General features: G+C 38.8%; 1 protein-coding gene across 3 annotated transcripts; it reads right to left on the bottom strand.

Annotated features, from left to right (window-relative positions):
- Nucleotides 1-353: 353 nt before the first annotated feature.
- On the bottom strand, nucleotides 354-23,243 carry LOC121313713 (casein kinase II subunit alpha-like). 3 transcript variants are annotated; one of them, XM_041246538.1, is made up of 14 exons: nucleotides 23,151-23,243; nucleotides 19,773-19,874; nucleotides 13,289-13,423; nucleotides 11,815-11,926; nucleotides 10,697-10,798; nucleotides 9,695-9,745; nucleotides 9,201-9,260; nucleotides 7,890-7,973; nucleotides 5,858-5,968; nucleotides 5,430-5,531; nucleotides 3,455-3,555; nucleotides 1,618-1,766; nucleotides 1,024-1,113; nucleotides 354-870 (listed from the first exon to the last, which is right to left on the bottom strand). In XM_041246538.1, exons 3-14 carry the CDS (start codon nucleotides 13,387-13,389, stop codon nucleotides 755-757), a joined length of 1,179 nt encoding a protein of 392 aa, XP_041102472.1. In that variant the 5' UTR covers nucleotides 13,390-13,423; nucleotides 19,773-19,874; nucleotides 23,151-23,243; the 3' UTR covers nucleotides 354-754. The 3 variants fall into 3 exon arrangements, with proteins under 3 accessions (XP_041102472.1, XP_041102471.1, XP_041102473.1); XM_041246537.1 differs by having other exon boundaries at nucleotides 23,143-23,243; XM_041246539.1 differs by lacking the exon at nucleotides 23,151-23,243 and adding an exon at nucleotides 22,121-22,187.
- Nucleotides 23,244-25,652: the final 2,409 nt, after the last annotated feature.

Raw genomic sequence — 25,652 nt, forward strand, 5'->3', positions numbered from 1 at the left:
CATGACAAATTGTTACTCATGCGAAGAAGCTTGCTGCAGGCATGTTTGCAAACATGTTCCAAGAGGTTATGGCGAGTAAAATAAACAATGTGTTATTTAAGAGAAGGCAAATATGCTATGCATGATAAACAATAATTGAGGTTTTGAGTTCATCTTTGTATTTTTATAACTGTCACACGGCCCGCACCAAGCGCCAGGGTATCGGATCAGGCCCACCAAAACGAGCCAGGGTATCGGATCAGGCCCGCCAAACGAAACCAGATTCCTGCAAATCGAGGTTTATTTAAAAAAATAAAAAACAAAAACAAAAAAACTGTAGAGGCAGGTAGCATTTTAAACAAAACAAAAAAATGTTAAAAGGGAACTTTTTTTTATTGGGAACATCCAGACTTGCAGTAAACAGCCTCCAACAAGAATGCACTTCAGGGACATATAAAATAAACTATTATCCTTTTTTTTTCTTTTAATTCCTACATTGTAGTTGCATTTCTAAACACCGACATCAAGAAAAAATGCAGCTACACTTCATCCAGACAGACGCAACAAAAAAAAAATTGCTGTGTGTCTGTATTGCAATTATTGTACGGAAAAAAAGGAACCTAATTTGTCTGCTTTTCTCTTTTACTGAACATAATAAAAATAAACTCCAGCGCACCAAACCCCCTGACTGGCGGGCTGTCGGATGGCCCTCAGAAGTACATGAAAGAAAAGGTATGAGGTGGTGGGCTTTGTCACAATAATCGGAAGTCAGAGTTCAGGGCTGCGCCCCTGTGGCAGCTGGGACTGGTGTTCCCAAAGTATTCGGAGAGGAGATGATAGGAGATCCAGCGAGGTTACCAAGAGGCTGTGACGAAGACATCGATGTAATACCTACAAAATAAAAAATACAAGTTCTGCAAAAAAAAACTAAGATTTCTACATCAGTGAAACTACCAAGCAAGTAACCTGGAGCAGTCAGGGTGCTGAAGTAATAACATCATGCTGGGCACCACCTTAGCCAAAGTCCAAAATCGGATAACATACCTGCCATCATACTGGAGGAGCTAACTGGGGTGTTGCCAGCAGACATTGCTGACGAGGATCCCATCCTCACCTGGTCCTTTACTATTGGATCTAAACAGGAACAAGGGAGACATACATTCTTTTTTTTTTTTTTTTTTTTTTTTTTTTAAGTTTCTTTCAAATTAATTATATAAATGCCATTAATTACAAAAGCAATACATTGTAAAATCTATCAAAAAAGTGGCCTTCCGAAATGCTTACTTAAAACAAGAGAAACAGCTCCTTTTTACTGGACAACACACAAAACTATGAAGCCAACACCTCAAAGTGCTGTGTTAACACAGACATGACCTTAATATGGAAGCCAGGTTGTAGCTAAGGGTTACAGGGGTGTAAACCCCAGAGATCACTCAAGAGGAGTCAGAGGATACCCAGGATAACGGGTTAGTTAGTTAACATCTCTGATTTAAAACAGGATTGCCTGTCCTAGACAGGGGTCGGAGACTCAGAAATACGGATGCTCCATGGCCTCCCTGGCTGCGAGGCATGCTTGACGATCAACTTTAACGTCTGCTATAAAAAGGACTGTCTGTCCGACAGGGGTCAGATACTCACAGAAATAAGGATGCTCCATGGCCTCCCTGGCTGTGAGGCGTGCTTGATGATCATAGCGAAGCAGTTTGTCAAGGAAATCCAGCGCTTCCGTGCTCACCAGGTGCTGGTTCTCACTGTGTACAAAGCGCTCCCACCTTTTACGGGAATGTCTGTAGGATAAAAAACAAAATGTATATGGTTAATGAAGTGGTGCCCTACCACTTGTATTCCAAATCACAGCAATACTAGCTATAAGATTGTGTGCACTGGTTTCCAGTAGGGATTGTCCTCTTGGCTGGATTCACTCTCCTGCATACATACCACCTACATACTACCTGTATCTCACAGAATTGATGCGTGACCTGAATGATACTCATCAACAGGAATCAGTGTTAAACCCAGAGCCATTTGCAATACCACTAAAAACAGAACACCATCAACTGACACAGAAAAACATGTTTAGGTGTTTAGAAATCCAAGTCATATCAAGACACATATGGAGTTATCCAAAAGGGCAGAGGCGAAGATAAACACCACAAGAGAATGTAGAAATTGATAAAGGATTTACTAGTTTTATTTTTGTATATGTTAAGCAAGACTACCATTACAGGCTAAATGAGCAACGTGTGCTCTTTTCAGTGTTAATACATCTTGTAGATTTCCTTTCTTACCACAAACTTATCTGTGGGCTGTACCGAAACTTGGTACATTTGGCACCGCCTAAAAATCGGGATACTGATAAACGGATTTCTGTTTGAATGGGACAGAACTGTGGGAGACTGTTCTTCACAATGCTATTTGTCAATTTATTGGGACGTCGCTTCATTTAATTGGGATACAATATTTTCGAACGGTAAACGGAGATTGCTTTTCAGAGAGACAGGTTTGCATAGTGCAGTGAATACGCTGTGCATTGCATAAATTGTGAAAACCATGTTAAAATCTTGAAGGAGCTGCTGGAGTCTCCTGTGGTTTCTCAGGCTGCTGTTGCAAAGCAAGTTCGCATGTCAATATTGAAGGCGTCTCGCCTTGCAAGAAGATGTGATTTCATTAATTTAGAAATACAAAATAGTGTGGTGCATCCAGTGAAAGGCACTCCGTGTGGAGTGCAAGAAGCGCTCTATAGCCTGGAGGTCGTCTGTTCGAGTCCAGGCTATTCCACTCCCGACCGTGGACGGGAGTTCCCAGGGGGTGGTGCACCACGCACCAGCGACCCCTGTAGACTGGCCGAGCGCTTGCCTGCAAGTTGCCCAGAGCTACATAGTCCTCTGACGCTGCACTGCTGTCCTGTAGAGTGAAAAGAAGGGGACGGCTGACGGCACACGTTTCGGAGGATGCGTGTGTCCGTCTTTGTCCCTCCTGAGTCAGCGCAGGGATGGCAGCAGCGAGACGGATTGAAATAAAAACAATAATTGGGCTTACCAAAAATTGGGGAGAAAAATTTGAAATAATTGCCAATTCCAAAAAATAAATAAATAAAAGAATACAACATAGCGATTCCTTTTGTTCAGGAATAAAATAATTGGACTTGTACTTAACATTTATTCATAATGTGATTTCATTTTTTTCTTTTAGAAATAAAATAAATACAAAAACAGCAAAAGTACTTCTTGCATACATTGTAAATTATGAATGTGTGTGACTAAAGTCCTCTCAAACACCTCATTTAATTGGGGATATTGTTAAATCTCTTGTAAATATTTGAAAGTAGAATTCATAGGAGACTTTAAACACTTCTGAAAAATCCTGGCATGTTTAACTCAAACCAACTATACATTTCAGGTCAAACATGGTATTGGCTGTTTGTTCTGTACAGGTGCAAAATGTATATTAAACAACAGGTCAAAAAAACACCAACCTGCCCAAAATATCATTAAACCGAGGATCTAGTTCAATGTTGTATTTGTCAATGTAGTCATACAAGTCTTCTGTGCCCAGTACTTTAGCGATTCGTACAAGCTGTTGAAATACAAATGAGAAATACAAGTCTAAACTTTTTGTAACAGTACATTAAATGGGATAACACACACTAATGTGAACATACAGTGGATCTCAAAAGAATTCACCCCCCTTGGACTTTTCCACATTTTATTGTGTTACAACATGGAATCAAAATGGATTTAATTAGGAGTTTTTGCCACTGATCAACACAAAAAGTCCATAATGTCAAAGTGAAAAATAAAACCTACAAATTGTTCTAAATTAATTACAAACATAAAACAGAAAATAATTGATTGCATAAGTATTCACCCCCTTTGCTATGACACGCCTAAATAAGCTCTGGTGCAACCAATTGTCTTTAGAAGTCACATAATTAGTTGAATGGAGTACACCTGTGTGCAATTAAGGTGTTTCACATGATTTCAGGTTAAATACACCTGTCTCTGGGAGGTCCAACAGTTGGTTAGTACATTTCCTAACAAAAACTACATCATGAAGACGAAGGAACATTCAAAGCAAATCTGGAATAAGGTTCTTCAAAAGCACCAAATCAGGGGTATAATTTAAAAACATTTCCAAGGCACTGTATCCCCCCACCGAGCACAGTAAAGTCCATTATTAAGAAATGGAGAGAATATGGCACAACTGTGAATCTATCTAGAATAGGCCACCCTCAAAAACTGAGTATCCGGGCAAGAAGGGCACTAGTCAGGGAGGCCACCAAGAGGCCTATGGCAACTCTAAAGCAGTAACAGTTTTCCCCGGCTGAGCTGGGAGACACTGTGCATACAACAATAGCCCGGGTCCTTCATAAAACTGGCCTTTATGGGAGAGTAGCAAAAAGAAAGCCATTGTTGAAAAAACCTCACATCAAATCTTGGCTAGAGTTTGCCAGAAGGCATGTGGGAGACTCTCAGACCAAGTGGAAGAAGATTCTACTAGACCAAAATAGAGATTTTTTTTGGCCTCAATGCTAAGCGCTATGTTTGTCGCAAGCCTAACACTGCACATCATCCTGAGAACACCATCCCTACCGCGAGCATAGTGGTGGCAGCATCATGCTATAGGGATGCTTCTCTGTGTCAGGGCCTGGAAAGCTTGTGAAGATAGAGGGCAAAATAGATGCAGCAAAGTACAGAGAAATCCTGGAGGAAAACCTGTTGAAGTCTGCAGGAGACTTAGGAGTAGATTCATCTTCCAGCAGGACAATGACCCCAAACATACAGCCAAAGCCACACTGGAGTGGCTTAAAAACAAAAAGGTCAACGTCCTGGAATGGCCCAGTCCAAGCCTGGACCTCAATCCAATTGAGAATATGTGGTAAGAGTTGTAAATTGCTCTTCACCAATGGTCCCCATCCAACTTGACAGAGCTTGAGCAATTTTGCAAAGAATGGGCAAAAATTGCAGTGTCCAGATGTGCAAAGCTGGTAGAGACTTATCCAAATAGACTCTTGGCTGTAATTGCTGCCAAAGGTGCCGCTACCAAATATTGACTCAAGGGGGTGAATACTTATGCTATCAATTATTTTCTGTTTTATATCTGTAATTAATTTAGAACAATTTGTAGATCACTTTGACATTATGGACTTTTTGTGTTGATCAGTGGCAAAAACTACTAATTAAATCCATTCTGATTCCATGCTGTAACACAATAAAATGTGGAAAAGTCCAAGGGGAGTGAATACTTTTGAGAGACACTACAAATGGTTAAGGTAATGCAGATATGCTTTTGTGTAGAAAGAGTTATGTTATTGCAGCTCTGTTTCTGTGCCATATTATAATTAGCACAATCAAACCCTCTGTAAAATAGTCTTCTAAAATCATTCACAGCAAAGAGGAAATCAGCCATAAAGAGAAGCTAAAGAATAATCATTGCTTGATTAACTGTACCTGGTCGTAGTTATCATGTCCGTGGAAGAAAGGCTCCTTTCTGAAGATCATACTGGCCAGCATACAACCTAAACTCCACATATCTAAACTGTAGTCATACATCTAGACGAGCACACAGAAAAGGGTTAGAAACTTGTCAAGCAACATTAAAACAGCAGCTTATACCAACATAATGCTGACTGATCGATCTGCTGGAGCGTTTACTAAGGTGCCTTTGTTAAAATAAATACATAAAATAATAAATAAAAAATAAAATAATCTAAACTTCTAACTCTTTCTTTTTTTGGAAAATAAAATGTAAGCCTATTTTTAGGGACCCCAACTGTTGTTGTTGATTCCAACTTAGGCACTTCACATAAGGAATAGTAACGTGTACATCAGGACTAGCATTGTTTTTGCCCTGATAGTGCATTGAAAGATGTGCTCACCTGGTAGTCCACCAGCAGTTCTGGTCCTTTGAAGTACCTGGATGCGACTCGGACGTTGTATTCCTGGCCAGGATGGTAAAATTCTGCCAAACCCCAGTCTATCAGACGAAGCTGCAAATCAGAAGCAGGATTTAAAATGAACGCAAGCATTTTTTATTCACAAAAAACAATTGTCCTCAACATCAGTGTATTGAGCAAATCGGAAATGCTGACGACTTGCATCCAGTCTGCTGTTCACAGACTTGTATTATTGTATGTCGGTTTTTCAGAATGGCTGACAAAGTGTTTGTGGGAATGACAACAAATGTTTAGTTTTAAGTGAATACAACTGCTAAATTATCTGAGTTGGTCTTAAGGAGAACTGACTGTACTTTAAGTTTGCCATTTGTTAAAAACGTAGTTATGGAAATTCATTCCCACAGTGAATTGTATATACATGACCTCCTCAAAAGCAACATGTTCTACCTCAATACAAGAATAAAAAGGTAACATTTCTTTACAACTGACTGGCCTATTTATTACTCTCAATTGTTCTCCCTGTACAGTGTTGCACAATTTCAGAGAAGCAACAGTTTATGTGCAGGTTTAAAAACAAGGATTTGGACATATTAATCCAGGCAGATAACAGGGGTTAGGGTTTAAGGATGTGCTTCTTTTTTGAGATCTATTGTTGCTCAAGACGAGTACTTGAGCATTACAATTTCCCACAGAGTACTCGAATCAAAACACCACTCTCCTCTGCATGCTGTACTAGGGTTCATAAACCTCCCAAACATTACCACAAGTCCTATTTTAAATGCTACATTAACACACAATCAAGCAATATATTAATTAATATAATGTTTGTCTTCTTGCAGTTAATTGCATATGGTCAAGTACACTAAATAACGTATTCAAATTCACGTATCCACACAACTTTACATTAAACTGTAAAAGATGCCTGGCCTACCTGTTTGAAGTGTGTCTCGACTCCTTTACTTTAGTGCAGTAGTTCCAACATACAAATAAAAACTGTACGAAACAAACGGCTGTTCAGTACAGAAGCTTAGAGAACAATTTCAAGTGAGAAAAGCCTTCCACCTATATGGAAAGATTGGGGAATGGGGTCCACAAGTCTGTGGTAATTGCAACTTTTTCTCTTTTGAAAGTTTTGTATGAACAGCTGCAGCACGATTTTCTTTAAGTTTTTCCAGCCTTGCTGTTACTGTTTTACTGTGCCGACCCATAGTTGGATAATCTTACATCAATTTCAAAACTGCTGCATTCACCAGTCACACGCACTGTCCTCCGAGGGGATAACCTGATCACGCCCTGTTTGGCCAAATCTATAGCAAGTGTTATGGATGTTTGCTTTATTGCCATCAGTAGCTCCATCCACAATAATTCTGAAAATTTTCATTTCAAACTATCAAGCACTGAACTTGTGTTTTTATGGTATGGCAATTTTGTTTGGCATAATTTACATACCACGGTTCTCTCGTCCAGTTCTTCAAAATACTTCCAAAAAGTGGCATCCTTTGTTTAGAGATGCCATTTTAAATATATAACAAACCTCTGAAAAAAAACGCTTGTCATTGATGTTATTTAACCCGCCATGGAATTGATATCATACCACGCCTACTACAGGCATAAACACATAGAGTGCACCAATGAAGCACCAGATCAGAGAATAAAATCCACCCCAGTGTCAATCTTTCAGTTGCACCACTTAGAAAAGCTACTTGGAGGCAATTGCCAAACCCCTTCCTTTTAGAATACCCACCCTTACTGTCTCATATGCAACGGACTACTGATGATAAATTACTAAAATGAATGCAAAAAAATATGCGTTGTGACATCTGTCAAGTGATCGGTTATACGTCTAGCATACTGTTAAACATTTTACCACTTCTTTAGAGTTTATACGTTTAAAATTCCCATCCCTATTAGGGTTAAGAAATTCGTTGGGCATTAATGCTTAATTCTTTGACCTCATGATACTTTCACATGTAACCTCTACGGAATCTCAAACTGGAAACATTTACTACAATACCTTTCTGTGTTCGTGGTCGATCATGACATTGTGCGGTTTGACATCTCTGTGCATGATTCCCATACTGTGACAGTAATCCAGGGCCTAAGATAAAACACAAAACACAGGACAGTTTAAAAGCAGCCACATGCACTGCCAAAAGCAATATGGCAATCCTAGTAAAAGAACAATATGGCAATCTTAGTAACAGAACTTTTCTTCTAGCTTTGTGAACATCTAAAAAGCATAAGGGTCACATCAAGAGAGAAGAGGCACATGAACTGCCTGCAAAACATTTGTCTGGTGTAGGTGTCTGTAAATGAGAAATATCAGTTCAGTTTACCAACGTTTTCTGTTACTCTAAATACGCTTTTAAATGGAAGCATTTATTAATACAGACGCTCTCCACAATACACATTCTGTTAACACTGTATTCAAGAGGTAGTTTAAATAAAAAAAAATGTAACTTGTGAATACACGGCATGAGGTAGCTAAAGAATGGGTCATACATATACTGACTTAATTGTAACCTGCCTGGGAAATGCCAAACACGTGACCAATAAGTCTGGGTTTTCAATAATAAAAACAAGAGATCTATTTAGAAATATGAACCTAACTGGTAGATTTCCAACACTTTCTCAGAACCATTTGGAGAGTTCTCTGCTGTAAGAATCTGTTCCTGTCCCAGTCCTCTATCAGAAGCATTTGGAGAGTTCTCTGCTATAAGAATCTGTTCCTGTCCCAGTCCTCTCTCAGAAGCATTTGGAGAGTTCTCTGTTGTAAGAATCTGTGGAGAGTTCTCTGTTGTAAGAATCTGTCCTGTCCCAGTCCTCTCTCAGAACCATTTGGAGAGTTCTCTGCTGTAAGAATCTGTTCCTGTCCCAGTCCTCTCTCAGAACCATTTGGAGAGTTCTCTGCTGTAAGAATCTGTTCCTGTCCCAGTCCTCTCTCAGAACCATTTGGAGAGTTCTCTGCTGTAAGAATCTGTTCCTGTCCCAGTCCTCTCTCAGAACCATTTGGAGAGTTCTCTGCTATAAGAATCTGTTCCTGTCCCAGTCCTCTCTCAGAACCATTTGGAGAGTTCTCTGCTGTAAGAATCTGTTCCTGTCCCAGTCCTCTCTCAGAACCATTTGGAGAGTTCTCTGCTATAAGAATCTGTTCCTGTCTGCAGAAGGGTACAAAGTGTCTGCAGCTGCTCTGGCATTAAATCTACTAAATTGTGATTGGGGGGGGGGGGGGGTAATACAGTTTAACATTTCAGATTAGAAGGAAAAGTTAGTTCAATCTGCCATGCCAGCCCTACAATGCATTGCTACTTAAGCACATCCTTACCTTTAATATTTCATACATGTAGAACCGAATGTCGTAGTCTGATAACGTTTGATACAGTTGCTGCAACGAACAAAGCAAAAAAGGAAGATTACTACAAAAGCGCAATATCAAGATTGAACCCTTACTTGTATATGTAATTTGAGGAATTACATTTAGACTTTTCTTTTGTGGTTAACAAAATTAGTGTAACTTATCACAATACAGTTAAACAAACAGCCATATGTCAGTTAAAATGCATTAAAAAAAAAAAATCCAAAAGTAGTCTGTCCTCAAATGATGGCAATGGCACTTAATGGGTGAACCATCATGAAGGATACAAAACTACATGGAAACCCCAAATAAAAACACACCCTTCACTTCACGAACATTATATGTTATTTACTGGCTCTAATCACGAATGCATGCCAGATTTTGCATTGACCTCAATACAAGTTCTTATTAAAAAAAGAATAAGCAAATCTAAGCTACTGGATACTTCAGAAAGAAAGTCTCACCTTAAAGTCTGTGTTGTTTACATGTTCAAAGACCAGCGCTGGGGTCCGAGACTGAAGGACATGCAAACAAAGGGAAGAAGATTAGTGACACAAACAGGCTCTTCTGAAGCAACCTTTTTTTACAAATACACTATACAGAAAAATTATAATTCTGTCAAATCAAAAGAAAATGTGACATGCATTAAAAAGCATTACTTTTTTATGTTTAAAATTAAACCGTCACACTTTTAATTAGATTTTGAAAATCAAAGTTATTTTTGAAAGGTTGTTTATGACATCACTAAGAATATTAATCTCAGAAAACCAACTATGACCACTGTTGAGAGGGTGGAAAGAGTTTAGCCTGTAAATACCTTCACTTAAAACTAAAAACCACAATAAATAATAAAACTCAAAGTTAACCCTTTGTGGTCCTATGTCAAACCAGGTCTGACATTACAATTTTCCCTTTCCAGTCAGATGTTGGACCCTGCCTCCAACATCATCAAAAAGACAGGTCTCTAGTCGTTTTTTTCTCCAGAAAAAGTCAAGCACCTTTCCAATTGCTGAGTGAGACCGAGAGGAGCCGAATGAAACCGTGAAGAAAAAAAAAAAGGGCGTATCTGATCTACCCCTGCACCACAGGGATAACACGGACATAAACAAAGCAGACAGCAGCTTCTGCACCCAGAGGTCCAAGAATATCATGGACATTTACAGAGCTTTGTGAAATTTTATAGTAATAAAATAAATTACTTGGATTGCATTATTGAGGAGTGGTGATAAAATGAGTGATCAGGAGAGGATTTTTCAGTATGCATGTCTATAAACAGGTGTGTGATACAGCGAACAAGAGGTGGGGCTTGGCTGGAGATACATTACTGAGTGTCTTTTGGCGATTCAATGCCTCTTAAACCTGTTTTACTCTTAAAAAATATATTTTAAACAGTGTGTGAAAATAAATTGGAATAAATGGACCGCAAAGGGTTAATATTCAAATCCCCAGTCACAAGCAGTTCTCACCACAGGATCTTTGACGATGTCTAATAGAGCGATTATGTTGGGACCCCCTCTGAGGTTCTCTAGGATCTTAATTTCTCGCTTGATTTTCTTCTTTTTTACTGGCTGCAAAGACACAGGAGAAAATTACAGTTTTCTCCTCAAGTACTACTTTATTCCCCTCAAATACAATGCTGTACATAGAGAACACACAATGCTTTAATAGGAACACAATCAAGAAATGAGAAGCAGCAATAACATCTACTGTAACCCTAATAGTAGGATAAGCCTTTCCTTATTTCAGTAACCGACAATGGGACCTGCTGTTAACTTCCAGTACCCTTTCACCCCAATGAGTTTTGCTGAATGCAAGGCTGGAACCACAGCAGCTGCACTGGTAGAAAGGTAGAAATTCCACTTTCTGCACCAGTTTGAACGGTGCCATGTTGTTGAAGGAAAGGGTTGGGGGGGGGGGGGAGTGAAATTTGACCGAACTGCTCTGGTGGGGGGGGGGGGGGGGGGGGGCTATCTGGTGCTGGTAAGTGCGTGTGTGTACACACACACACACACACACACACACACACACACACACACACACACACACACACACACACACACACACACACACACACACACACACACACACACACACACACACACACACACACACACACACACACACACACACACACACACACACACACACACACACACACACACACACACACACACACACACACACACACACACACACACACTTAAAACCCACTACAGCTACGGCCAGAAATGTTGCATCATCCTGTAGAATTAACTGATTCTGCTTAATAAAGTTGAACGAATCCTACTGAATGTTACGTTAACATATTGTTTTCCATATACTTAACGTAAAAATGACAAATGTGACATTTTGAAATCTAACCTGAAATACTGTACTACTAGTATGGCTACCAGCAGACACTTAGCGATATCATTTTGCTGTTTCTTTGATTACATGATGTTCAATAAGAACTAAATTGTGCTCTTTCTCAATCCTAAAATTCTAGGTAGTATAGTATAATTCTAGTAGTATACTACTTTCTTTCCACAGATACTAAGGGATAGTATCAAGGTTTAGAGTAAATAAGTAATTCTTTGGCACCTACCTTTAGTATTTTGACAACTACTTTCTCATTGTTTGTGATGTTAATGGCTTCAAACACTTCACTGTATTTGCCTCGGCCCAGTTTCCTCACCAACTGGTAGTCATCTTGGTTTCTGTATAAAACATTTTTATGTAGAAGCACACACACAAGCCCATAAACCACAGATATAACAGGAGTGGGCATAAATGTTACTGCAACTAAAAGAAATAAATGGCACATCCAGAATGGGCAACAGCAAATGTTGGGAATATTTTCTTAAACTCCAACCATAAGACAGGGCTGTTACAAAGTCAGTTTAAAGTGCTGCAGTGGAAAAAAAACCCCAAAAAACCAAATTTGAAGTCTGCCACATTCCAAGAAAAGTGCTGTTTAGTCGTCTTAGCAATTAAATCTTTCGACTAGACAACAGGAACCCTTATTAATGCTGTTAACTTCACTCAGCTATACAAACTGCTAACCGCTCCTACACCTTTTACCAGCAATCGATGCTTCCACCTGACAAGTTTCATAGCTCAGCAGCATGCTTCTACAGTTCTGTAAGAAAGTATCAAGCAGTCAATTCTCACTAAAATGAACTAATTAAAAGAATTTCTTGATACCACAGATTTTTTTTTTATATGGTCCTGGTCAAATTCAGCAGTCGCTTATTGAAAATGAATTCTTACACTACAAATTCACTGAATTTCCCTTACTGCAAATCATTTTGGAGCCCCCCACGGAAGAAACATTTTAATAAAATGTATCTCCTTAGATCGAACCACTGAATGTGAATGATATTGAGAAATGTATTAGCTTGTAACCCCATTAGCGTGTCAGCTCTGAGGCTGCTGATTCTAGGATGCATTTCGAGTTGCCAGTGCTCAGAATCAATGCCAGTACAGATGGCTACTCTGTCACAAGCATCAATACCCTGTATCTTTCTAAAGGAGGGATTTAGGGGAGCTCCTTAATACAACCTGAACCTGAAAAAAATCATTGTGTGAAGAGTCATCGTTACAGCTGTGTAATGGTATTTAAGATGATTCATTTGTCTAACTTTTTTCATATCCGCCTTTTCTCTGGTCCCACGGCAGTTGGATACGTGACAGACTACTGTACTTTAAAATTGATAATACTTTACAATGTATTGTAATTGACATTAGATTTCAGTGTTACTAAAACCCCACAGTTTGCATTTGGCTTAGATTGACAATATTAATTAAGATAATGTTTTTGCTGCTTCCCTGAAATTTGTATTAATAACAGTTGACTGGACTTGACTATCATTGAGATAACAGTGAAAGAAAAAAAAGTGAAAACTTTTGGCAGGTGTTTTTTTGTTATACACTGAAATGTGCACACTGTCAATTCAGCAACACAGGACATCCCATATAATACATTCAGCAAAGTAATATTAAGTGACCTAAAGGTTTGTAATAGAGCAGCCAGTATAGAGCCCTGCATGCAACAATATATTCCCAGCAGGAAAACTCACCCCCACTCAACGACATGCGATTCATAGTCCCAGTACTCCCGAGGTCTCTGTGTGTTTACATCGGGGTAAACTCTGGCTCGACTCGGAACCGGTCCCGACATATTCTCAGAGGTGAATGTGTTAATCAGGGATCACCTAGAACCACGAGAAATAAATATTGCTCTAAATATTAAAACACAGCAGTCCAGATCACCTAGAACAACAAGATAAACAAACAGTTCCCTGAATATTAATTCTTTGCGGTCCTATGTCGGACCAGGTCCGACATTACGATTTTCCCTTTCCAGTCTAATGTCCGACCCATCGAAAAGCACAGGTCTCTAGTCGTTTTTTCTCCGGAAAAAGCAGAGAAAACCATTCAATGGCTGAATGAAACCGAAAAAAAGGGGTGTATGAGCAATAGCCCTAGCAGCTGTTCCACACAGCAACAAACAGACATAAATAAAGGAGGTACCTGCTTCCGCATCCAGCACTCCAAGAACATCACTGACATTTGCAGAGCTTTTTGAGATGTTATAGTAATAAAATAATGACTTGGATTGCATTATTGAGGAGTTTGGTGATAAAACAAGTGATCAGGAGAGGATTTATCAGTATGCACGACTACAAAGAGATGTAAAAAATACCAAGAACAAGGGGTGGGGCTTGGCTGTAGATACAGTACCGAGTGTCTTTTTGTGATTCAATCCCTTTTAAACCTGTTTTACTCTGAAAAATATATTTTAAACAGCGCATGTAAAATAAACAGCATGTGTGAAAATAAACTGGACCTGACGCGCCTGACACCGCTGAATAAATGGACTGCAAAGGGTTAAAAGCAGGTGTCATTATTCATGAATGCGCCGTGACGTCATCTGTTTGGGGGGAAAAAACATGTATAACATGTTTTAATAAGCTGAAGCGTGAGAAGGACGGTAATAAAACTAATAACAATTTAATATTTAATATCGTAAACAGCAGAACCAACTCGCTGCAATTTAAACTTGTTTTACTGAAAAATAAACTGTAGCATGTAATCAAAAGACCTGCCGTCTGTGTTGCACGCAGTCACATCAGGACTTCACTGACAAGGAGAATGGGAGCTCCAGCATGCTGTTTCATGCTGTTTCACAAGTTACAACTACACAAATCAGAGGTGCATCACCAATTCCAGACATAACACTTGCAAAATATTTAAAATATAAAACATGGGACACCCGAGTGGCGCATCCAGCAAATGTGCTCCATGTGGAGTGCAGGATGTGCCATGTAGTGTGACATAGACGAGTCCAGGCTACGTCACAGCCAACCGTGACCGGGAGCTCCTCGGGGGTAGTGCTGCCCGGGTAGGGAGGGCTTAGGCAGGGGAATCCATGGCTCACCACACATCTGCGGCCAATAGGGCGTCTGTGGTTCTGCAGTGGAGCCGCCAGATCTGTGTTGACCTACAGCACTATAGGTATGGTGGCATCGCTGTGGATCCGCAGTGTGTAAAATGATGGTTTGGCAGAAGCATGTTTCAGAGGACGCGTGCTCCAGCCTCCGATCCCCGAGTTGGCGGGGGGGTTGGGAGCAGTGAGCCGAGGATTGGGCACATTAAACTGGGGAGAAAACCGGGGTAAAAAAATTGGAGATGACTAAATAAAAAAAAAAAAAAAAAAAAAAAAGTTATAATATAATAACTTAATAATAAAATATAATAGTGGTGGTCAGTCCGTTTAGCAAACACAACGAGTCTGGTTCACTCACTAAACCTCAATGTGAACAACAGCTGGACTCAGTCATACAAGGTAACCTGACTGAAGTAAACATTTCGGGTGGAGTTTAGTTAATATTCTGAGGAAACAAGTAGAGCAAACAACTACAAAATTATTTGGGAACTAGGGTTAGCAGACATCCTGTGAAATCTGGGATTGTCACAGTTTCAGCATTAACCTTTTCAGGACCAAGCATTTTTCCATGAGATGCTTCCCCAGGACCAGGTGTTTTTTGGCTATAGTTGACTCTCTTCCTATAAAAATTTACTATAAAACTATTTACAGTGGCATCTTGCAAATGGAGTCCTTTTTATCAGAATGCTCTGGGGAACATTTTAAAGTACTTCAGAAACCATATAAACTTCACTTTTCTTTTTCAACACTTTCGTTTTTCGCCCAAGTAATTTTCATTATTATGTACTCTGCTTAGTGATACATGTATAAAATTGTGTTATTCTATGACCTGAAGGACCTTACAATACTTCCTGAAAGTTTTTTTTTTAAATCATGTTTACACGATCGTGGTCCTAGAAGCCCAATTCAGTATCGTGTTAACAAGATCCCAGGCCTTAAAGGGTTACTTTGTTGTCTCTCCCCCCACCCTTGTCGGAAACAGTAAAATTGTTATTCGTCCCGGTTTTGCTATTGTATTTTACCAAGTACAAAACAGCATTAGTGTGCTCTACAAGTTAATGGCAGAGTAATGTATTAGGTTGTGTTCGCGCCATTAAAAAATAAAATAAACAATTCTATGGATTTGTTTAATCATTGTGTACACCATATGTTTAAATTATAATATATGATGTATTTTTTAAATCTGGCTTTTCGTATAATTGGAATAGATGACAAGATAAAGAAAATAATGACTGGTAATGACCTGCAATAACTTCACCCAATGTTTAATTTTTATTATTGCGTTACTGTTATTTTAACGGCTTCAGAGTTGCTAAGGCGATAGCAAATTGAAGAAAAAAAAAAGTCCCAGTTTTTCACTGTGGAAATCTGGAAAGTGGAAGAAACGGTGAAGCTCTGACAGAGATTTCATAAAATGTTATTTTTCTTTTATTAAATTACTTTGTTTAATGCTGACAATAGGAGACCCGAACAGAATTTCCATAAACTGCATTATTCTCCCACTGTAGGCATTCAATACAGGTATTAAATGAGCGAAGTGACAGCTCCCAGTGATTTCTTCCACAGCAATATATAATAATCTAAAACATGCTATACTAAAAACCGGAGCAATACATCAATAGCTGGTACCTTAATTTTGTATTCGATTATCGTATTGGCATTTATCAACGATGATGCATTGACGTTTTATTTTGCAAAATAAAATAATTTTTTTAAACATAAGATCCAATAACTAAAAACGCCGTTGTGCGCAAGTCAAACAAAAAGGTACAACTTACATTCAAATACGAACACTTCCGATGAGAAATATAAAAAGGACTTGTTTAGCAACTGAAAAGAATATGCGTGTCCACATCAGATGCCCCTTTACCAATGTCATAATAATAAAGAATATTATATTTTAACAGAAGTAATTTCTATCTGAACTATGGTTTATTGCTGTTAACATGTTATACCCAAAAGCAAACCATCTGAATTAATCTCACAAACCCTGACTAGGATTTTAACTATCATGCTAAATTCAGCTTCTTTTTATACAATATTGCCATACAATCCAAACACAACATGCTTTAAAACAAAATAAGGTAGACTCGGTACATTTAATACATTTAGAACAAACAAACAAAACAAAATCTTGCCTTAATTTTTAAATCAAGAAAACATGAATAAAATGGGCCTACTTTTGATTTGGCTTCTCCAATGCAAATGTAGAGGCTTAAAGTGTGTATCCTAGCAACGCGCTAATCTACCGTACTACAACTAAAAGAAGCGCACTCACACACTCAAGGTTTTAATGCAAACCGGGAACAGGAGACTTCAAACTGGGCTCTAATTTGATGCATCGATTCACCAATATGTAATCGAAGCTCAGGAAATTTATAGGCAGTTTATCAATAATCAATGTATCGATTAACTGTTGCACCCCTAATAGCTGCCATCTTTCAATATGCCTTGCAGGACATTGTAAACATCCTGTTCACACACCATATAAACGATCTGAGAGCACTTGCAAACTGCATTGTGAACACAAACAAACTCTGTCCTGAAAAAAAGGAAAGGGACCACAAAAACCAACTTTAGTTGCAGCCAAACAAACGTGGTCCCTTTGCTCGCAAAGAACTGTGAACAGCAAGCACACTGATACTGTTTCAAACAAACGAACCACAGCGAGTCCATTTGAAACAGACCCAGTGTGAATGCAGCCTAAGTTACTGTTTTAGTATCACTAGTGACTTAGCAAGTTGTATTTTGAAAGCAACCAACTTGCTCCTTAAGGTGCACCAAGAATTGGATTTGGCAACCATTTTTTTTTTTTGGCAAATGAGCCATTGGCTCTTATGGCAAAAACTTTGTCTGTAGTCCTGATAGAAATTTAGTTTAATAAATGTATTTTAAAGAATAAACAAAAAACAAAAGCAAAACAGGCCGTGAAGCTTATTTGACCAAAAGTGCTTTACCAGTGTTAATGCAAACACTTTCACAAGCACGAGACAATTGTGCGATTTTCATGCTTCATTTATTGTATCATGATACGCATCGTATCGTGACCCTTGTATCGCGAAGACACTGCTGATACCCTGCCCTACTCAAGCTATCTCTTCAAAGAAAATGGACGCTTATAAGAAAGGCTGAAAGTTAACTAAAACCAACGCAAAGAGCTAATTGAACAGCTTCAGACATTGTGAAAAGTAAATCACACCTACTGTACCTACAGCAACGCAGAAAGTGCTTGAACCTCACATGCAGGTGCAGTACCAGGGATCGACATTAACAATGGCCCGGGCCGGTAGAGAGTGCAGTTTGGTTGGTAGTTATGAAGCACCACAGGCCCGACTGGGCCGGTTGTATTTAAATAGTATAATATAGAGCATATGGCTTCCATTTCATGAATCCAGGAAAATAGGTCAGTGTGTCCAAAAAGCTGAACACTTACAAACCATTTTTTAAAAACATAACTACGAACTAATCCTAACTTTCCCGCCGCGTGTTTTATTTGTTGTACAGTCAGAATCTGAGACTACGTACCGAAGTGTTGTGTTGGTAGTCGTTCCAGCGGCAAATCTTTTACAAATCGGGTTTTCTACAACTAAGCAACGAATAAGCCAAAAGGAAAACAATGAAATCAATAAATCATAAAGAAAGTAACTATAAAAAATGAAGACGAACATTTAGAGTGGAGGCTTCATTATGACAGTGGAAAAAAAGGTAACTTTCTCCCTTGTTTGTCGTCAGTTTCCCAGACTTGTAGATAAAACAGCAGCTTTATTTGTTGTGAATTCAACATTCCATTCACATCATATCCATTCTCACAGCAAGATGTCCTGGTCAGATATGCGATTGAATTGTCTAATGTTTTGATTTGGGATCCAACGTGTTCAGTTCAAAGATGCCATTCACAGTCTTTGGACTCTGTATCACTCAGCAAGATTGACGCTGACTTGGGAGAGGCTACAAGCAACAACGCTCTAAATAGGATTGATATTATTTTGTATTACGAATATTGTTTTAATAGTGTTTATTATTAGGATTAGGGATGGGAATCTTTAGTGCAAATATTGTAACCTGACCAAAACAATAGAAAATACATTCCAACAGTATAATATAACATTACTAATAACTAGCCATCAAGTACTGACATCAGATGAATCTGTCGAGTTACTTTGTTTATTCAATAACCTGTAAACAACTCAAAACAAGGATCCCTGGCTGTACTTTTAATGGTCAGTGCAAATGTTGCCGTTACTCCATCCATTCACAGAAAGTCAACAGTAGATGTTTTACATTGAACTGTAGTCCAGAGTTTAAAAAAAATGACTCCTTTTCAACTCCAAGTATCTTGCCTTTACTTATAGTCACTGCATTGTTGTGCTTAACATTTAGTATGTCTTTATAGTCATCATAACGTTAAATTACCTTTCTAATTTCAACGTTACCCATATTTGGATTACCATACTTTTAGCACTTGTATACATGTTGAAAGGCTGAAGTAACATATTGAAAGGCTTAGTTTAGCCACCTTCTTTTGAGACGTGGGCTCTCTTTCGTTACCATACAGTTCGAAACATACTAAAAATAAAAACCATTGTGAAAAAATACATAAATATATTGGGCCAGATAAAACACTAGCTCAGTGGCCCGAGGGACCAGTAGCTAAAAATCTAAACATAGAGCCCCGAGTACAAACCAGTGAAGGTCTTTCTATGCGAATGGTTTAAACAGGCTTGTGCCAGTAACAGGTATAAATTTTGTTGAAGCATTACTGTGTTTATTATTCTGTGCATGTACAGTAATAAAGTTTTTAAGGTACAGAGAAGTATTAGTTTTGTTTTGTTTTTGTTTTTGTTTTTTTACAGCACCTCTGTAATCCAGCACACTCACTGTCCAATCTGGCGCAATTTTCCAGTCGATTGGACAGGTTTTGCTGCAATAATAATAATTATTAAAATAATGCATGCAGATTCATCAGTTTTCAAACAGCACCGTTTTCATTTCAGAAAGACATTCAGCACAACAGTCACTGTACATTCTTGGACACAGCTTCTCTCCCGAGTCAGATATCCACTACGTTGCTTCAACATGTCTAAAAGAAATGCATTTCAGTAGCCTAGCCTTACCTCTTAAGGGACCTTCCTGCTGCAGGTATGATGGTGCGAGCAATCAGGAGCACTGCAATGGCTCGGCAGGAGTTGAGAACGAAGGAACGCAGTATCTAAGACCTCCAAAAAGAGTAACGAGCAGAGTAAGAAGACAAGACACTCAAACAGAAAGCAAGCCTTGAAAGGGACACACTTTCATAAAATACATTGTGAAAAGAATAAAACTTAGAAAAAAGCTACTAAGCATACAATAAAGATATTCCAACAATAGGCAAGAACATGATCAATATATAGGCTGGTCATCAAAAGTTCTGCCAATTTGTGCCATTAACAAATAGGCAACATCTTTGCAAACGTCCAGTAAATACAACAGACACCCTACTAAATGCAGTATATCAACCTGCGATTCACATTCAAAGTAAACGTTCAGCCAAACCCTTTTCTGTGTACTGCATTATAAGCTGCACAAATCCATATGCTCTGGTTCTTTTTTGTAATAGTCTTTAAAAAAATTATTTAAAAAAAAAAAAAGTATCGACCTTGAAAAGTTTTAGATTTGCCATACAATCATGGAACTTCACTGCTGCACACTGTAAACGTCCTAGCTTGAATGCCTGTTTGCATAGTTTTCATAACACATTTAGTTTACAGTTACTGTCTGGAGTCTCTACCCCCAAAAATGCAGACTATAAAACCACATGGTTTTTATTTCAGCCAATTTCAAAACAAATGTTTAACCCCCTTATGGGCTTTGTCAGTACCCAAAGAATCCCATGCAATAGCTTGTTACTCTAATCTCAAAAACAGTGTTATATGGGGGAATCAGGCTGTCTGAATCTTGGCAGAGTAGCAAGGGTACAAATTGTGTGCCCCTTCTCACATTTCACAGTGATGTAGTGTACTGGAACCAGCATACACCTAGCGTCTATGCATAATACTGCACAAGAACTCAATTTCCTTTAGTGCACCCCAACAATTAAACCTTCAACATGAAAACTCACAAGCAAGCTTCCAAAAGAGGAAGTTTCAGTCAAAGCAACTACAGAAACAAAATGTAAGCGACAAACTTGCATTTGGATCACATGCATCAAGATAAAGAACGGTCTTCCTGAACGAGGTTGCAAGTTTAAACAATATGCAACTGCTAACACCACTGATCACAATTAAACATGTAGAGGTTTGTGTTGGAACTACTGTGCAGTATGTCTCATTCTCAGGGGAACAGTGCACCCATTTGTGACACTGATACCTAACCAATAACCATTAAATATCAGCAATGAAAATGAGGGTGCTTTACTAGGAGGCACTATGCCATGAAGAACTATAGTCTACCTCCTATCACGGGTCACTGTGTAGGATGATAAAGGTGCAATACATATTTATGTACAGTATGTATCATGTGCAACTAGGATTCATATATATCACACACACACACTATAAGAAGGATTTCTCAGACACAGAGCCTTACAATAAATAAATAAATAAATAAATAAATGATCTTGTATGGACTTTAGAAGGTTGTCCAGATAACACCAATTTAGAATTAGAACTCTGTTGTCTATATAATAATTCCAAGTAAAACATAAGCATTACGACATAAGTAACTATTTTACAACAATAGTTTCAAACAGCTTAGCTGGCAAATGCATTCTTGACAATTATGTAAGGCTTTCACATACTGCATGTAAAGTAAATGCACTTTATGGCAACACAGGGGTGGTAATCCGGGAGTGACATAAGGATTTCACATCCTTTAACCTTGCACTGTTAATGCCAAATGTATTTAAATAAATCCTTGTTCCGCATGGCATAAACGGCTTATGAAAAGATTTGTATCAAACTTGACAACAAAGTTTCACAATAGGAAAGTCAATAATCCTCCACTGTTGCTTTGTAATACAAACGAATGTTAACTGTTCATATTGTTTGTAAATGACAGCAGTATGGCCTAATTTCTTCTTGCCAAATGAACAGGATATCGATCACGACGATTACAGCCGGCTGGTGGAAATTTCAACACAAGACCCCTTTTCAAAGGAGGCCTGCCGTAACAAACTGGTACTGAAGCCGGGACCTGCAAACTGCTGCACAGTACAACTAAAACAACCACAATAAGCAATAGCTGCTTTAAGACGCTTTACACCAAAACAGCGTTTTCAATTTACAATGACTGATAGGTGTGCACAATATCCAGCAATGAAACTGAATCCGACTTTGGCTAATTCACAACGACACTGACGCTAGCGTAAAAATGCCGATTTGAACAGACCTAAATATTACAGTATAAAACAAATATATTTAGAGGCGTTGCTAACAATAGCACCTTTAACTAAAGTAAATAAATAACACGTTCCCAACATTCTTACCTAACCCCCGCTTCTCCTTTCAAATTAAGGCCACATTCGTAGCCTGGGATTTTCCTGACGAATAAGCCTATTTAAGGAGGGGGACAGAAGGAGGTGGAAATTGCAAAAGAACAAAAACAGCAATATGTTGTTTAGGCCTCTTCTGGTAAATTACTGGTTGTGTTTTATGAAATAAAGGTAAAATGCTTAATGTAACAGAAAAAAAAAAATGAACCAAGACATAATTCTGTGTTGGAAAAAAAAATTACCCAACTGAAATCTAATGTATTTGAATGTACTACAACCAATTCTACAATACAACATTAGAGATATTTAAAACCGGTGTTACTTTGAAATCCAAACATGTGTGGACGTTTATCGTTCTTCAAAGCAAAACGTCACACATTTACACTAAAGTATTAATATTACAAATAAGGCTTGGTAGTCATTTTAAATAATCCAGAAACGAAAAAAGCCACATTGTACAGGGCTTGTTAAAATGGTGACTGATCGCCTCGCAGAATAAAATATGATCGTTTTATTTATACATGTAATGTATCAGCTCAGTGTACAAAAACATGTAATCAGATTTGTAAATGTGTAAAAAAAATACAACTCTTTACATTGTGTTATTTTATTGTATTTTTAGTATCAAAATAGATGCTACTAGTGTAGGCTCTCCCCCCTCCTCTCCTCAAATCTGCAAGACAACGCAGAAAATGTATTTCATAATCCCCAAAATTGCAGCAATGATCCTAACGTTATTCTTGAAAATCGAAACATTTTATGTGTATTTTCATGTTTTATGTGAAACTATACTTGAAATGTACCAAGCCTTCCGTGTAGCCAATATCGCCTCGCTCCACCGGTAGTGATGAAAACCGAAGAGCCTTTGCACTAAATTTGCAAAAATACAATACAAGAAGAGCTCTTTCTGTTTTAGCTGACGTTAAATGGAAGCCTTATAATTGTAGCCCAGATTACTATATTTGTTTAAAAGTGCAGAATAAAGGCTAAACTCGTTAAGAATGTAAAAGTTGTACCTCGTTACCTCTCAGCGTCTCTGGTTTGACAATATGGCGGCTCCTGCAGACACTGTGCTCCAAGCCAACAGAAGAGATAAGGAAATAATGGCCTCCTTTACACTAGGGGGAGCAACACGCACTATTAGGCGGGAGAAATGAAGCCTTACAGAATAACTAGTGCAAATGCAGCTTTGCTAAACTGCCTTACCAGCACACTGGGGTAGTGAGTACAGCAGTCTACTTACCAGCTCAGGCTGGGGTAGTGAGTGCAGGCATGCTCCCTCTGCTGGTGGAGGTGGGAGAGGCAAGCAGTCCTCCCACTACAGTGGAGGCGGAACCAGCAGGTATTCTCACTCTGCTGGTGGTGGTGGTGGGAGTGGCAAGCAGTCCTCCCACTACAGTGGAGGCAGAACAAGCAGGTAGTCTCCCTCTGCTTGTGGAGATGTTGGCTGTGGACATCTGTCCTGCTCCCTCTTGGGTTGTGGATGTTCAGACTCCTCCCTCTTGGGCTGTGGACACACCAACTCTTCCCTCTTGGGCTGTGGATGCTTGACCTCCTCCCTCTGGGGTTTTGGACGCTTGGCCTCCTCCCCTTTTGGGTCCATGTCTCCTTTCTCCACCTCCTGGTAGACCCAGTCAACCATCTGGGTCATCCACTCCAGTGCCTCTATGAGCCTTGGATAGCCTCTGGTGATGGATTTTTGTTGGACATCTGACTTTAGCCTGATGAAGTCCAAGAGGATATCCAGGTTGCTGTCTCCCAGCAAATGTCTCCGTTCCTTATAGAAATGACAATCGAAACTAACTCATTAGGAACGGGTTGGAATAAAATACCTGGACTAGAATAGGATTTCAGTGACCCCAGATCCAGAAGCATACAAACAATAAGCTCCAAGATTAATCTTCTGAAATAATTTTTAATTTGGTCCTTAGTAATTGGGAGGGTGCTGGTTTGATATTTTCAGGGAATAACATACCCTAGATTTCATCTCTCTGGTAAGCTCCTTGGAGCAAGCAAGCAGATTTCAGAATGAGGCGGGTCCAAGGTTCATCACTCAGCCCATGACTCTTGCAGGATGCAAGACAAGCTCCTTCAGCAGACTCCTATTGAAACAATGTGCAATGCTGCTAAAGCCTTCTTATTACTGAACTTGCTGAAACTGTGCAATGCTGCTAAAGCCTTCTTATTACTGAACTGAATGAAACTGTGTGCAATGCTGCTAAAGCCTTCTTATTACTGAATTAGCACAGCAGGCTGGAAAATGGCATCAGAGGTAACTTCTGAATCCAATAACTATTGAAGAGCAGTTCCAGTAAAACCCATAGCAAGTACTGTCATGTGATGCAATGCAATCAAGGAGGTCACTCATTCTTCTATATTATCCAAGCCTCTCGCCCTTTTAATAAGTCGTGTCTGGTATGTCATGGTTATGTGGTTTAACGTTTCATGGTGATGACCCAGGTTTCCTAATGATTCTGGTTAATTTCCAGAGTTGCTTTTTTCTTTTTTTTTTTGGTTCTCCAGACTGTGAAGTTGTCCTTTTGGAAACTCAGACCTGGCCCCTCTGCACTGATATCTGGACTGTAATATGATGCTATTTTACATCATCATTTCACATTGGGGAAAAAAAAAAATCACATAATAAAATAATAATAGAAATAAAATAAAGCCATGAACATTTTTTGGAGAAGGCAGCAAGAACAATAGTGAGTTATTATACTTTGCATGAACTTACAGTTCCTATACTGAATGTGTGGAATCACAAGCCAGTGTGCTAATGGGCAGGAGGATATTCAATTTGAAAGGCATCATTCAGATGTGAATAATCCACCTGGGACCAGAACAATATTAACCTTTTATACATTTAACAGAAATGGGGCAAATATTTGAAAGAGATCTCGTTTGTAGTGCAAAAACACTTGCTCTTCACACCAATAATTCCAACTTCTCTTTCTCAAATAGTTGTATATTAGACTCTGAAATCTTATATAACAGCAAAAGTAAATATCAACCTGGAAATCAAAAGTGCTGGTTCAGCCGATTCCTGATGAAAATGAGACAAACACTCCACTGATAATAATCTGTCCATAACATTTGTTATAAAATAAGTGCTTTCAGTTAATTGACAGGAAAACCTTATTCCAGGACACATGCTTATTCTTTAATGTTTAGTCAGGTGCAAGATACATTGCATGTATTATCAGCCCAACCTCTGTACTGTACTGAAAGGGGAGAGATCCTTTACAGTAGGTGCCCATACAAAACCAAGAAATGCGAAATCCAGATGGGTGGAATTCCTGTCCTCTCCGAGAAAGTCCCATTAATTTTCCTTGGCACTGTTACAGTCTGCTAAGAGAAGCCAACAGATCAAATAACAGTTGTAACCGAGATTTAGCCAGACTCACAAGAGCATTAGTCTTAGCTACATTGGTCTCTGTGAAACCAATCATAACCTAGAGCTGGCATTACCCCTCTTCTTGATTTCTTGTTGAAACAATAGAATAGTTACAGTTCAGTATTTTTAATA

Source organism: Polyodon spathula, chromosome 3 (assembly GCF_017654505.1).
Source record: "Polyodon spathula isolate WHYD16114869_AA chromosome 3, ASM1765450v1, whole genome shotgun sequence".
Taxonomy (NCBI): domain Eukaryota; kingdom Metazoa; phylum Chordata; class Actinopteri; order Acipenseriformes; family Polyodontidae; genus Polyodon; species Polyodon spathula.

Coding starts and splice junctions, on each gene's coding strand:
- LOC121313713 (XM_041246538.1), bottom strand. CDS start 13,389: ATGTCGGGACCGGTTCCGAGTCGAGCCAGAGTTTACCCCGATGTAAAC. Junction 7,974..9,200: donor ACATGTATGAAATATTAAAG/GTAAGGATGTGC, acceptor GTTTTATCTTAG/GCCCTGGATTACTGTCACAG. Junction 1,114..1,617: donor CATGGAGCATCCTTATTTCT/GTGAGTATCTGA, acceptor GTTCCTGTTTAG/ATCCAATAGTAAAGGACCAG.